Genomic DNA, 14999 nt, shown 5'->3' with positions numbered 1-14999 from the left:
TTGCCTTTCAGTGCAGGGGACTAGGATTCAATCTCTGGTCAGGAACTAAGATTTCACATGCTGCAGGGCAATGAAGCCCACCTGCTGCACCTACTGAGCCCCTGCACTCAAGAGCAAAGTTGTTGCTCCATGCACAGCAACCAGAGAAAGCCGGCACACCACAGAGACCCAGTGTAGCCACAATTAAAAACAAAAAAATCGAGAGACATTTAATGAATTTAGCTTCATTAAAGATTTCAGAAAGACTAAGTTTATATAACATAAATTTCTAGCTTATTTGCTATATCCTTTTACGTACATCTGCTCAAGGCTGAAATGTCCCTATCCACCTTCTCCCCTGGGTTTATCCTTGAGGACAGAGATCAAAAGTTCCCTCATAGACTTCACTAGGGCTACCTTAGTACTCCACACCACCCACAAGATCAGTTAGTTATTCCTTCTCATAGCACTTTGTAATTAGTATCACCCTTATTATACAAAGTTATACATGTCCATCTTCTTATAGATCCGTAGTATTGACTATGGTAGCCAGTAACCACGTATGGTTGTTGAGCGCTTGAAATGTGACTTGTCCAAACAGAAACATGCAGTAAGGAGAAAATACATGCCAGATTTCAAGGGCAGAGCACACACAAAAAATAAACTGTCTTATTAATAATTTTATATTGATCACATATTGAGAAGATAATATTTTACATATACTAGGTTAAATAAATTATTAAAAACAATTACACCTATTTTACTGTAATGGGACTACTAGAGATTTTAAGTTATATATATGGCATTATTGTGAAGAAAACTGAGCGCCGAAGAATTGATGTTTTTGAACTATGGTGTTGGAGAAGACTCTTGAGAGTCCCTTGGACTGCAAGGAGATCCAACCAGTCCATTCTGAAGGAGATCAGCCCTGGGATTTCTTTGGAAGGAATGATGGATGCTAAAGCTGAAACTCCAGTACTTTGGCCACCTCATGTGAAGAGTTGACTCATTGGAAAAGACTCTGATGCTGGGAGGGATTGGGGACAGGAGAAGAAGGGGACGAGAGAGGATGAGATGGCTGGATAGCATCACCGACTCAATGGATGCGAGTCTGAGTGAACTCCGGGAGTTGGTGATGGACAGGGTGGCCTGGCGTGCTGCAATTCATGGGGTCACAAAGAGTTGGACACGACTGAGCAACTGAACTGAACTGAACTGATGGCATTATTATATATCCACTGGATACCGATATTCTAGAATCGAAGTTCCTTCATAGAATGGCCATTGTTTCCTTCATCGCTGAATCCCATTAGACCTTGCATAAGGTAGCTTAAAAAAAAAACCTAAACTGAATGATTTTCTTTTCATCCACATACCTCCCCAACCCTGCTTTCTCACTTTACAGACTAAATAGGGAGCTTTATTAGAAAAAGATGAGAGAAACAGGAGGCAAAGGCCAAGTTTGAAGGCATTCATCTGCTAATGAGACAGCTGAGAACTTGAGTGCTTATTTTAAAAACCCACCTGTCCATTAAATTACTACCTCCTCTCCCTCTTCTCCATCTAGGAAATGGGTCAACATACGTAATCATTCAGTAAATATTTACTGATCAAACACTCACAGAATTATCAAGACAATACTCTCAAGAGATTCCTATATAGTTAAGTTGAAGCAGAATAGCCATAAGCATCAAGGACTGAATTCAGCTTCACTTTAAGAAAAACCAAATGTAGACGGCTGAGAAATTACCATGGCAGAAGGCTGCTGCTGCTGCTGCTGCTGCTAAGTCACTTCAGTCGTGTCTGACTCTGTGCAACCCCATAGACGGCAGCCCACCAGGCTCCCCCGTCCCTGGGATTCTCCAGGCAAGAACACTGGAGTGGGTTGCCGTTTCCTTCTCCAATGCATGAAAGAGAAAAGTGAAAGTGAAGTCGCTCAGTCATGTCCGACTCTTAGCGACCCCATGGACTGCAGCGTACCAGGCTCCTCTGTCCATGGGATTTTCCAGGCAAGAGTACTGGAGTGGGGTGCCATCGCCTTCTCCAATGGCAGAAGGCTACCTGGCAAAAAAAAAGGAACAAAAGGGTATTCAAAGATGAGATGGCTCCCTCTAATCTACTGATAAAACAGACTGTAGAGTGTGGAGGCAAACGGAAAGGTTAAAAACAACACAAGGAATGGCCACCAGCCATTGCCACACATGTGAAAGTGTATCTGTACAGCAAATGCCGACTAGGGATTTCAATATGGAAAAGAGAAAGCAACAAGACACCAGAGCTAAGGTTCAGACCCCAAATCAGGCTCCTACCCTTAGCACACTCACACTAAAATGCTTATTAAACTAATCAACTCTAACCTAACACAAATTTTCATTTCCATTCTTTATAAAAAACATATGGGAACAGTTAAAAGAGCTTGGTTTAAAGACGTTAAATGTGCTGTGGGGAAGCACAGTGTCCCATTTCTCATTTGCTTATTAACATTGAAATCAATGTGTTCATCAAATATAGTTACTCAGAAGAAAGAACCAAACTGGGCAGGGCTTTCACAGTGAGAGCACACTATTATTTCTGGAAAGCAAACTAGGCACGATTAAAATTCCACAATAATAAGCGCCAGAGAACATCTTGCACACTTTGCTTTAATAGGACTTTTAATGAATACAACTCCTAGCTTAAAGGATCAAGAGATAAAACAGTACCAAAGCAGGAAGTAAAATATTATTTCCATCCATGAGGAAAAGGAATACACTACCTACATCTTTTCTTTTTTTTTTTGGCAGCACCACACACCATGGAAGATATTAAGTTCTCTGGCCAGGGATTGAACCCATGCCCTCTGCAGAAGCACAGAGTCTTAAACACTGGACCACCAGGCAAGTCCCACCTACCTACACTCATATATTACCTTCCCTCTCCTCTTAGCTTCTAGATCTTTCTTTCCAATAGGAATAGAGGTGAGCTGGATTTAGAGATAGAGAAGGGTGAAAAAGGCAGATGTTGAAAGAGGACATCCCTAAAGACCTCTGATAGCATGATCTTGGAGAAATAACCTTGACTTATTCATCAGTGCAGTGTTTTAGTCTCAATTTACCCAAAGACTCACTCTAAGCCCAGAAGGGTCACAAATTCCTCCAGTTTCATTGATCTTATCTATAAAGTAAGCACACTAACTTACTTTATAAAGATATAAAGGTGGGTTTCAAGGACTCTGACATATCTGACATGTCTTTCCCACCTCTAACACCACCATACACTGAATTTTTTTTTTCATTGTAGAATGACTATTCTTTTAAGAACATGGGCCAGGGAAATGTGAGGCAAATTGCGAGGGCGTTTTGTGGAGAGTCTAACTAGATGTGAAAGCACTACCGGAACAAGCTGATCTTGAGGAAATGCAGATGCCTTGTTATAAAGAACGCTGCACTGGATTTGTGGCTATGGAATTTTACCTAATTGGCGTCTCATTTACTAGGTGCCAAAAGTAACAAGAAAGTATATTCCTTTAAGTGGCATTTCCTTCTTTAAACTTCATTTACGGACTTCCCTGGTGGTCCAGTTGTTGGGAATCTGCCTGCCAATGCAGGGGACATGGGTTCGATCCCTCCTCTGGGAGGATTCCACATGCCGAGGGGCAGCTAAGCCTGGGAGCCACAACTACTGAGCCTGCACTCCGAAACAAGAGAAATCACCACAATGAGAAGCCCGGGCACCGAAACTAAAGAGCATTCCCTATTTTCTGCAACGAGAAAGCCCCTGTGTAGCAAAGCAGATCCAGAACAGTTAGAAATTAGTTAATTAACTTTACTTATAAAAAAGTCAAATGAATGCCTGAAAGACAAAGGTTTAATTTAAATGTGAAAACTTTAAGAGTTTTCTTTATTAAATTTTGAAAAACAGCTTTACAAATTCTACCTCAGTGCTTTTTTCCTCCTTCTCCACTTGGAGAGCTTCGATTTTCTTATGAGAGTTTTTGAGATCACTTTGTAACTGAGACACCAGATGACGCTTCACAGAGTTGCTATCCAGCAAATGCTGCACCTCTGCTTTCAGCTTTAAGATGACCTCCTCTTTAGAAAGCGCTTCATCTGGGCCTTCTTGCTGCACAAGGCTAATGGAAAAATGATCATATTTAAGGTTAAATCCAGTAACAAATCAAGCATGACTATTCCTTAAAAGCAACTAACTGCAGTGGTAACCATGCTTTGCAACCCATCCAACAATATACTTGCATTTCAAAAACAATTTTAAGCTTTGTCATACACAGGTTATTGTCTTTGATATATCCCTATATAGAAATAAGTTCATTCACAGAAAGACCATTCTTAAGCATAGTCCTGCTGCCTCACTGCAAGGAGTTCAACCATATGAACTTCAGCAGAGCATGCATTTTTACTTTTGATAAATTGCATGCTATATATACATGTCCTTCCTGACTCCAAGAGAAACAATGAGAAAATAAAGAGGAAATGAATAGTAAAACACTAGTTATCTTAATCAACAATTTCTGTCTCTCTTTTATTAAAACACAAGTCTGAGTGGATATCTGAGCAACTGGAAAGAAAAAAAATAACACAAATAAATGCCATGCTAATTTAATCCCCACTACAGTTGGTCAATAAATTTTAAAATTGGAATGAGTATTTCTGTTCCTTGCCATAATGGATTAAAAGGACCAGTTTTCTCTTTCTGTCTTTAAAAAAGCTAGAAAACTAAATAAAATAAATGAAATGGTGGTGTTCAGTCACTGGACAAGAAGCAGCATAGTGTAGTGATGCTTGAGAAAAGTAAAGCAAGCAAGGTAAGCCCTATAATGGCTGCAGCTTTCTTCCTGGAGAGTTTCCAGTGTGCAGCATAGAAAGGGGAAACCAGGGAGTCCACTTTCTGCAGTCTCACCAAGTTGCAAAATTCAGTATGGAAAAACCAAAATGGCTAAAATCTGGGCAGCAAAACACCGTGAGGAAGGTAGCTACACAGAAAAAGGGCTCTGGAGACCTGTGGTGTATGTGAGAAAATTACCTCAAGATGGGGGCGAGGCAGGGAAAGCCACAGCAAGAGAGTAGGGCTGGGAATATTTTGTATTTCAATGAACCATAGTGGAGAGACTTCCTAAGTCACACAGCATCAAATACTGCCTTAGTAATAAGGCCAAATTAGCCCCAGATTAAGCTGTTTGTTCTAAATCTGATCTAATGAAGCCTACAAAGAAGGCTTGACAGGATCAAATGAATTCCAGGTAACTTAAGTATGTCACAGAAAAAGAGTAACGGTATTTTTTTCTCTGCAATAAAGTCCAAAATCTAAAGCATACAATTCAGAATGTCCAGCATCCAATCAAATTTACCAAACATGAATAAAGCAGGACAGAAAATATGAACTGTAACCTGGGGAAAATGATCGGGGATGACAGATAGTAGAATTATATGTTCAAGGAGGTGGGGGCGGGGCGGGGGGGTGGGGACACAAAAACAATGAGGAAGGAAATGGAAGACTTTATGCCCCAAATTGGACTTGCAGAGACAAAAAATAAAAATATCTGGAAAAATATACCTACTAGATGAGATTAACAGCCTATTTAATACAGCATACGAAAAAATCCATGGACATAAAGACACAGCAAACATAAACACAAAGAGAATGAAGACCAGAAATACATAGAGTATATTAAATTTTCTAAGTTAACTGTAGTTAAGTCCCAGAAGAATGGGGAAGCTGATAGAAAAAATATTTGAAAAAATAATAACCACAATTTTTCTATCTGATGAAAATTAAAACTCCCTAAAACCTAGAAGCTCAATGAATCTCAAGCACAAAAAACATGAAAACCATTATAAGTTATATCAACACCAAATCGCTTAAACCAGTGATAAAGAGTGCAGGAAGATTCCTGGGGAGATGACCAGGGGAAGGAATTCTGGATTCTGTGTATAAGCAAGCCTTAGTCTAAGCCCTGAACTATGCATGCAGAGAACAGACTGCATGCATCAAATCAGGACAGATTTGGAGAACTTCTCTGAAATTTGAACCACACAAGTCTCACACTGACTAGCCCTGAAAAGGCACATACATACACAGGACAAATTCAAATCAATGTGGCAAAGGCTCAGAAAAGTAAACGAAGATATGAAACACCCATACGAGTCTCTATACAACAAAAAAATCACAATGTCTAGTATACAATCTAAAAGCACTCAATATAAAACTAACAAGGAAAACCCAAATGCTAGAAATATTACAGAGAGTTTTAAAAGTTTAAAGCGGCAAATATCTAGCCTTTATGAGTAAAGAAAACACACTTGAAATGAACGAAAAAAATAGGAATTTTCAACAGAGGATAAAAACTTTAAAAGAACCAAATGGAAATTTTATCATTATAAAAATACAATATCTAAAAGTTAAAAAAAAAACTCAACTGACAGGCTCAACAGAATAGAAATGACAGAGGAGAGAGTGAGCGGACCTGAAAATAGTTCAACAGCAATTATCTAATGTGGCAAAAAAAATGAACAGTGTCTCAGAGAACAGTGGGACAACATAAAACGACTTAACATTATATGTAATTGGACAACCAGAAGGAGAGAGAAAGCGATAGGGGCAGAAAAAGTATTTGAAGAAAGAATAGTCAACATTTTCACAAATTTGGTAAAAGACATAATTTACATTTTGCAAATGAGATAAAGTAAAAGAAAAACACACTTAGACACATAATGAAAGTGCTGAAAACTGAAAAAAGAAAAAGGAAAAAAATCTTAAAACAGCAGGAGAAAAAAACGACACATTATATACAGAAACAATGATTCAAATAACAATAGCTTTCTATTCAGGAACTACCAGAGACAGTGGGAGAGCGTACCTTTAAAGTGCTGAAATAAAAAACAGTTGATCCAGAATTCTGTAATCAGCAAATATAACAACATTTCCATATAACAAAACTAAGAATTTTTGGCAAAACCAATACAATACTGTAAAGTTTAAAAATAAAATAAAATTTAAAAGAAAAAAAAAAAGAAAGGAAAAAAAAAAAAGAATTTGCAGACATGCTCTAGAACAAATACCAAAGGAAATTCTTCAGCTAAAGGGAAATCTCTACACTGAAAACTACTAAACATTGGGACTTCCCTGGTGATCCAGTAGCTAAGACTCAGAGCTCCCAGAGCAGGGGCCAAGGTTCAATCCCTGGGCAGGGAACTAAACCCCACATGTCACAACTCAAGATCCTGCATGCCACAATTAAGACTCTTGCGCCACCAAATAAACAAACATTTAATAAAATCTACGAAACATGACTGAGAGAAACTGAAGAACACCTAGACAAAGAGAGAAGTATAGCATGCATATTCAGAAACTGAAAGACTCCTTTTCTTTTATCCCCTCAGCTTTACCGAAGTGTTAAGTGACAAGTGGCAATTTCTTAAGATGTCAATTCTCCCAAAACTATCTATAGATTCAACACATTTCAAAATTTGAAATTTAAGTTTCAAATTTGTCCAGAGGGCAAATTTTCTATTACTTGACAAGCTAATCATAAAATTTATTTTGAAATGCAAAGTACTGAGAATAGCCAGAACAATTTTGAAAACAACAAAGTTGAAGGATTTGTTCAACCCATTTCAAGACTATAAAATTACATTATCAAGACTGCTCCCACCAAAATGACCACTGGAACAGAATGGAGAGTACAGAAATAGGCCCACAAACATACAATCAACTGATAATTAAAGATATCAAGGCAATTCAATTGGAAAAGAAAAGTTTTTCTGACAAATGGGATTAGATCAATTGGATTTACTGGAATAAAAAAAAATCAAATTTTCCTTCACACTATACTAAAAAATTAACTCATAATGGATCACAGATGTAAATATAACAGCCCAAACTACTGAATTTCTAAAATCATCACAGAAAAATTTTGTTAACACTGAGTTACAATAACTCATGAACTGTACAAAAACCATGAAGTGTAAAAAGAAATAAATTTGAGTTCATAAAAAAACTTTTGCTCTTCAAAAGATAACACAAGAAAACAATAAGATAAACCAGAGAGGGGAGGAAAACACTCACAACACATATATCTGATACAAAGGGCTTGTATCCTGAAATATATGAACACCAAACAACATCAGATCAGATAGCCAAGTCATGTCCAGCTCTTCACGACCCCATGGACTACAGCATGTCAGTCCATATATATACACCAAACAACATATACAAATGGCAATTAAGCATGTCAAGAAAAGAGGAAGCAAACCACACCAAAAGATGATTAACATTACTAGTCATTAGAGAAATACAAATTAAAACCACAATGAGATATCACTACACACACACTAGAAGTGCTCAGATCTTAAAAGACTGGCTATCAAGTTTTAGCAATGACAGAGAACAACTGAAACTCTCTAAGACATTTCTTCTGGGAATGCAAAATGGTAAAACCACTTTGGGAAAGAGCATTTATACTGCTAATGTCTAAATAAAATACAGGAACTTTAAGCTTAAAGGGAAAGCAATTTGAAGCATAAGTGAAAAGGAAGAAGTAAAACTATCTCCATTGGCAGATGATACAATTGTATCTAAAAACCCTTAAATCTAATGGAAGAACTACTATGAAGAGAATTAGAATGCAACATGTTATAACCTAAAATATAGAAATCATATATACACACAATACTCAGAAGCAATAATGGAAAAGAATATGCCATTCGCTATTGCAAATAAAATATCTAGGCATCAATTTAACAAGAAATTTTGCGAAATCTAAATGTGAAAAACTTCAAAACACTCTTAAAAGACAAATAGATTTAAACAAATGAAAAGACATGCTATATTCTTGAATAAGTAAATCCAACATCCTGAAGATATCAGTTCTCCCTGGGTTAATGTATATATGTATATTTAACGTGATCCTAGTGAAAATATTATCGGGATTTTTTTTTTTTCCTGGAACAGAATAAGTTAAACATGGAAGTTCACATGGAAGTGTAAACGAGCGAGAATAGTCAGAAAAACCCTAACAAAAACAGCAATTCCAGGTAGATGGTAAAACTAAAGTATAAAGCAAAGCAATAAAGCTTTCAGAAGGCAGCATAAAAGAATAACCTCATGACCCTGCAGTAAGGAAAGGTTTTTCTTAAAACGGACTATAAACAGTACTAACATGAAGATGGAAAAATTTGACTGATGCTTAAGAACTTCTATCCATCAACAGATACATTAAAAGGATAAAAAGACGAGCCCAAGGTGAAAAAAGATATTTGCAATACACATAACCAAAGAGTGCCTATCTAGAACAGATATTAAAAAACAAAAAACTCCTATAAATCAACAGAACACATGCACACACAAAAAAATCATCTAAAAACTGAGAAGGGACACAAGCAAGTCCTTCTTCACACACACACACACCCCCCATACCCAAGCCATCAATAAACACAATAGACATATTTTCTTAAATAGAACTCAGTCTCATTAGTAATCTGGGATAATGCAAATAAAAATCACAATAAAATAACACTACACATTAATGACAATATCAAGTGTTACCAAGAAGACAAAGCACAACTACAATTTTCATACACTTCTGGTGGGGAGGTAAATTGGCACAACTAATCTGGAAAAGATTTTGGCATTATCTATTAAAGTTGAAACACATGTACCACAAGAAATTTCACTTCTAGTATATACCTAACTGAAATGTATGTACATTGCACCAGAAAATAACATTAAGAATCTATGAATGGTAGAAAGGAAAATAAACTGTGGAATATTCATACAAATGAAAGCTACACACACATATATTTACATATGTAAATGAAAGAGCTACAGCTACTGGTAATGTAGCTACTGCTGCTGCTGCTGCTGCTAAGTCGCTTCAGTCGTGTCCGACTCTGTGCGATCCCATAAGACGGCAGCCCACCAGGCTCCGCCGTCCCTGGGATTCTCCAGGCAAGAACACTGAAGTGGGTTGCCATTTCCTTCTCCAATGTAGCTATAGCTACGATGTAATGTAAGTCTCACAAACAAAATGTTGGTGAAAGAAAAATCTAAAGAAAACCTATATCTACAGAAAACCCACAGCTAGAGTCCATGCTTAATGGAGAACAGCTAAATACTTCCATGTAAAATCAGGAGCAACACAAGGATGTCTACTCTTGCCACTTCTGTCAACACTGTACTAGAGTTTCTAGCTAGAGCAATTAGTCAAGAAAAAGAAATAAAAGGCATTGGAAGGAAAGAAATACATCTATTTTCAGATGACATTATCTTGACTATAAAAGAGCCTAAGGAATTCACTAAAAAACTATTTGAACTAATTAACAAGTTAAGCAATGTGGCAGGATACAAGATCAATATATAAAATCAATTGTATTTCTATACACTAGTAGTGAACTGCCTGAAAATAAATTTAAGAAAACAATCCAAGGAATTCCCTAGTGGGTCTAGTGGTTAGGACTCCATGCTTCCATTGCAGGAGGCACAGGTTTGATCCCTGGTTGGGGAACTAAGATCCTCCAAGCTATGTGGTGAGGTCAGAAAAATAAATAAAAGATAAAACAATCCAGCAAAAAGAATAGCCAAGAGAATAAAACACTGCAGTAAGTTTAACAAAAGCATGACCCATACCCCAAAAACCACAAAATTATGAACGTGTATGACCAGTACACTGAAAGAAATAAAAGAAGACCAAAATAAATGGGAAAACACCCAGTGTTCAGGGATCAGGACACAATATTATTAAGATGGCAATATTCCTCCAAATTGTTCTATCGATTCCATACAATCCCTACCACAATCTTGCCTAATTTCTTTGCAGAAATTGACAGACTGATCATAAAATTCGTATAGAATTACAAGAGACTCAGATTAGCCAAAGAAATCTTGAAAAGGAAGAACAAAGTTGGAAGATTCACACTTTCCAATTTCAAAAGTTACTACAAAGATATGGCAATCTAGTGCATAAAGATATATAGCTCAATGAGATAAAATTGAGAGCTCAGAAACAAACACTCACATTCTCTATCAATTCATTTTTTGACAGGCATGCCAAAACAATTTAGTGAAACATAGTCTTTTCAACAAATGGTACAAAACAACTGGATATCCACATGCAAAGGAATAAAGTTAGACTCCTACCTCATATCATATGCAAAAAATTAATCCAAAATAGATTTCAAGACATAATATAAGAGATAATACTCTTAGAAGAAAACAGGTATAAAACTTCAGAATCTCAGATTAAAGAATGGTTTCTTAGAAATGTACAGGCAACCAAAGGAAAAAAAAATACGTAAATTAGCCTCCATAAAATTGAAGGCTTTTGTGCTTCAAAGCGTGCTATCAAGAAAGAGAAAAGACAGCTCACTCAATAGGAAAAAATATAGGCAAACCATGTATCTGACAAGGGACTTAAATTCAGGATATATAAATAGCTCTTAAAACTAAACAGTAAAAAGACAACCCAATTTTAAAATGGGCAAAAGATGTAATAGACATTTCTCCAAAGAAAATACACAAATGGCCAATCAACACATGAAAAAAATATTCAACATGACTAGCCATCAAGTGAAAACCACATCATTAGCAAATCACCATGATAAGAAACTATTTCATATCCACCAGGAAACTATAGTTTCTTAAATAAAAAATAACAAGTGCTGATGAAGATATAAAGAAACTGAAACCCTCGTTTATTGCCAGTGACAATGTAAAACAGTGTAGCCACTTCAGAAAACTGACCATTTTTCAAAATGTTAAGCATAAAGTTACCATATAAACCATCTAAAAAACCTGAAAAACATGTCCACTCAAAATATACAAGCAACTCCTGCAGCTCAATTCCAGAAAAATAAACGAGCCAATCAAAAAATGGGCCAAAGAACTAAATAGACATTTCTCCAAAGAAGACATACAGATGGCTAACAAACACATGAAAAGATGCTCAATATCACTCATTATCAGAGAAATGCAAATCAAAACCACAATGAGGTATCATTTCAGGCCAGTCAGAATGGCTGCAATCCAAAAGTCTACAAGCAATAAATGCTGGAGAGAGTGTGGAGAAAAGGGAACCCTCTTACACTGTTGGTGGGAATGCAAACTAGTACAGCCACTATGGAGAACAGTGTGGAGATTCCTTAAAAAACTGGAAATAGAACTAACTGCCTTATGACCCAGCAATCCCACTGCTGGGCATACACACCGAGGAAACCAGAATTCAAAGAGACACGTGTACCCCAATGTTCATCACAGCACTGTTTATAATAGCCAGGACATGGAAGCAACCTAGATGTCCATCAGCAGATGAATGGATAAGAAAGCTGTGGTACATACACACAATGGAGTATTACGCAGCCATTAAAAAGAATACATTTGAATCAGTTCTAATGAGGTGGATGAAACTGGAGACTATTATACAGTGTGAAGTAAGCCAGAAAGAAAAACACCAATACAGTATACTAATGCATATATATGGAATTTAGAAAGATGGTAACGATAACCCTGTATGCGACACAGCAAAAGAGACACTGATGTATAGAACAGTCTTTTGGACTCTGTGGGAGAGGGAGAGGGAGAGGGAGAGGGTGGGATGATTTTGGAGAATGGCATTGAACCATGTATAATATCATGTATGAAACGAATCGCCAGTCCAGGTTCGATGCATGATACTGGATGCTTGGGCTGGTGCACTGGGACGACCCAGAGGGCTGGTATGGGGAGGGAGGTGGGAGGGGGGTTCAGGATGGGGAACACATGTATACCCGTGGCGGATTCATGTTGATGTATGGCAAAACCAACACAATATTGTAAAATAATTAACCTCCAATTAAAATAAATAAATTTACATTTAAAAAACAAAACAACAACAAAAAAATTTGCAGCACTATTCGTAATAGCCCAAAAGTAAAATGATCCAAATAAATGTCCATTAGCTGATGAATAAACAAGCAAAATGTGCTATATTTGTACAATATTACTTGTTCAGAATATATTCAGAATATTACTTGGCTATAAAATGGATTGAAGTAGTGATACATGCTACAACATGGATGAACCGTGAAAGCATTATGTGCCAAGTGAAAGGAGCCAATCACAAAAAAAGCCAACCACATATTATATAAATCCATTAAAGTGAAATATACAGAATAGGAAAATCCATAGAGGTAGAAAGAAAACTAGTATTTGCCCGAGCTGCTGGTAAAGAATCCACCTGCAATGCAGAAGATCCCAGTTGGATTCCTGAGTGGGGAAGTTCCCCTGGCAAAGGGATTGGTACCCACTCCAATATTCTTGGGCTTCCCTGGTAGATGATAAAGAATCCACCTGCAATGTGGGAGACCTGGGTTCGATCCTTGGGTTGGGAAGATCCCCTGGGGGAGAGCATGGCAACCCACTCCAGTATTCTTGCCTGGAGAATCCCCATGGGCAGAGCCAGACAGGCTATGGTCCCTGGGGTCACACAGAGTCAGACACGACTGAGCAACTAAGCACAGCACAGTGAATACAGAGGGGATGACAGGGAATGACTGGTAACAAGTATTGGATTTCTTGTGGGGGAAGCTGAAATGTTTTAAAATTAGGTTGTGGTAATAGACGGACAACTCTGGGGATACTAAACGCACTGAACTATGTACACTTCAAATGGGTGAATTTTATGGTCCTGGAAATACAGTTGACCCTTGAACAACGTGGAGGGTTGGGGGCACTGGTCCCCCCTCCACCACCTGTAAAATAAAAATACATGTACTATGTTTATTTTAAAAATCCACATTCAAACCACAGTTCAAACCTATGTTGCTCAAGAGCCAACTGTATATCAAATAAAACTACAGAAAAAAGGAAAAAAGATAAACCACCTGATATATGAGTTCCCTCTAAATGAAGGCAAATCTCACATATAGTGTTCAGGCAAGAATAACTAGCTTTTAAAAGATAACAAGAAAACCAAAATAATTTAAGAGTTAAGACAGTAGCAAGCTCAACGTTATGACTAGAGAGAGGAATACGGGCTGGCAATGTTTTATTTCTTGATCTTGATGATAGTTCCATGGGAATTCATTTTAAAATCATACATTCAGCTGTACACTTATATTTCATACACTTTTATGTGTTATATTTTACAATGTTAAAAGGTTTAAAAAGCAAAGTTATAAAAAGTACTAGAAAAATACCATCAAGAAATCAAAAGGGAAAAGTGATGGATCTAACTACATAAAATTTTTAAACAGGAAGTGATAACCTTCAACAGTGCCTAGGGTACAGAGAAATAGGTACTATCATGATATGAGTAACAACACCTATCAAAAGCCTCAAACACGCATGCTCTTTGACAAGATTATTCATCCACATCTAAGGAAAGAAACCGAAGATGTGAATAAAGACCAGACTACAAGTATGCTTTTAGTTATAATACTGCATTACTTACGTTTAAAAAAAATTACTTATGTTTAAAAAAAATTTTTAAACAGTGTATTACTAACTAAAATATAGTTCCAAATATCCACTGATAAGTGTTTACAACAATATTTACTGATATCTAAGGATTTCAGAATGTACCAAGTTAAAAGACACATTTTAAAGTAATATATTCAATAATATTTTATTCTTTAGAAACCTACAAAACAGATAATGTGGAAGTTATATACCAAAGTGTTAATAGTAGTTTTCTTCCTGGGAGGGGAAGTAAGATTATGGCTGCTTTTAACTGGTATCTTCTAATGTTTCCATAAAAAAGGAGAAAGCTACATTTGAGAAGAAATAAACAGCTGATAGTATGTACTCTTAAAGTGAGGTGATAAAAATGGAACCTCATCTCTGCGGTCTTCCTCCACAAAACCCATTGAGAAAAACTTCAAATTCCAGGAGGGTCTTCCTTCCTAAAAACACTTGACCAGCATTTCTTAAACTGTCGAGGTCATCAAAAACAAGGAAAGTCAGGAGGAACCTAGGGAAAAATGACTCCTAAATGTAAGGGGGTATCCTAGATGTGATCTCGAAACAAAAAAGAACACCAGGTAAAAACGAAG

The 14999-nt window shown here is 36.9% G+C and overlaps 1 protein-coding gene across 9 annotated transcripts in view; it reads right to left on the bottom strand.

Annotated features, from left to right (window-relative positions):
* CEP152 (centrosomal protein 152) overlaps positions 1-14999 on the bottom strand; it is a 109822-nt gene that overhangs the window by 51466 nt on the left and 43357 nt on the right. For all 9 annotated transcript variants that reach the window (XM_070797587.1, XM_070797590.1, XM_070797592.1 and 6 more), the window contains exon 13: positions 3895-4090. In XM_070797587.1, coding sequence (XP_070653688.1) covers positions 3895-4090 — 196 coding nt within the window. The remainder of the gene's footprint in view (positions 1-3894; positions 4091-14999) is intronic.

Source organism: Bos indicus, chromosome 10 (assembly GCF_029378745.1).
Source record: "Bos indicus isolate NIAB-ARS_2022 breed Sahiwal x Tharparkar chromosome 10, NIAB-ARS_B.indTharparkar_mat_pri_1.0, whole genome shotgun sequence".
Taxonomy (NCBI): Eukaryota; Metazoa; Chordata; class Mammalia; order Artiodactyla; family Bovidae; genus Bos; species Bos indicus.
Note: the sequence above shows the minus strand (reverse complement) of the source record. Positions and strands in the feature narration are given on the sequence as shown.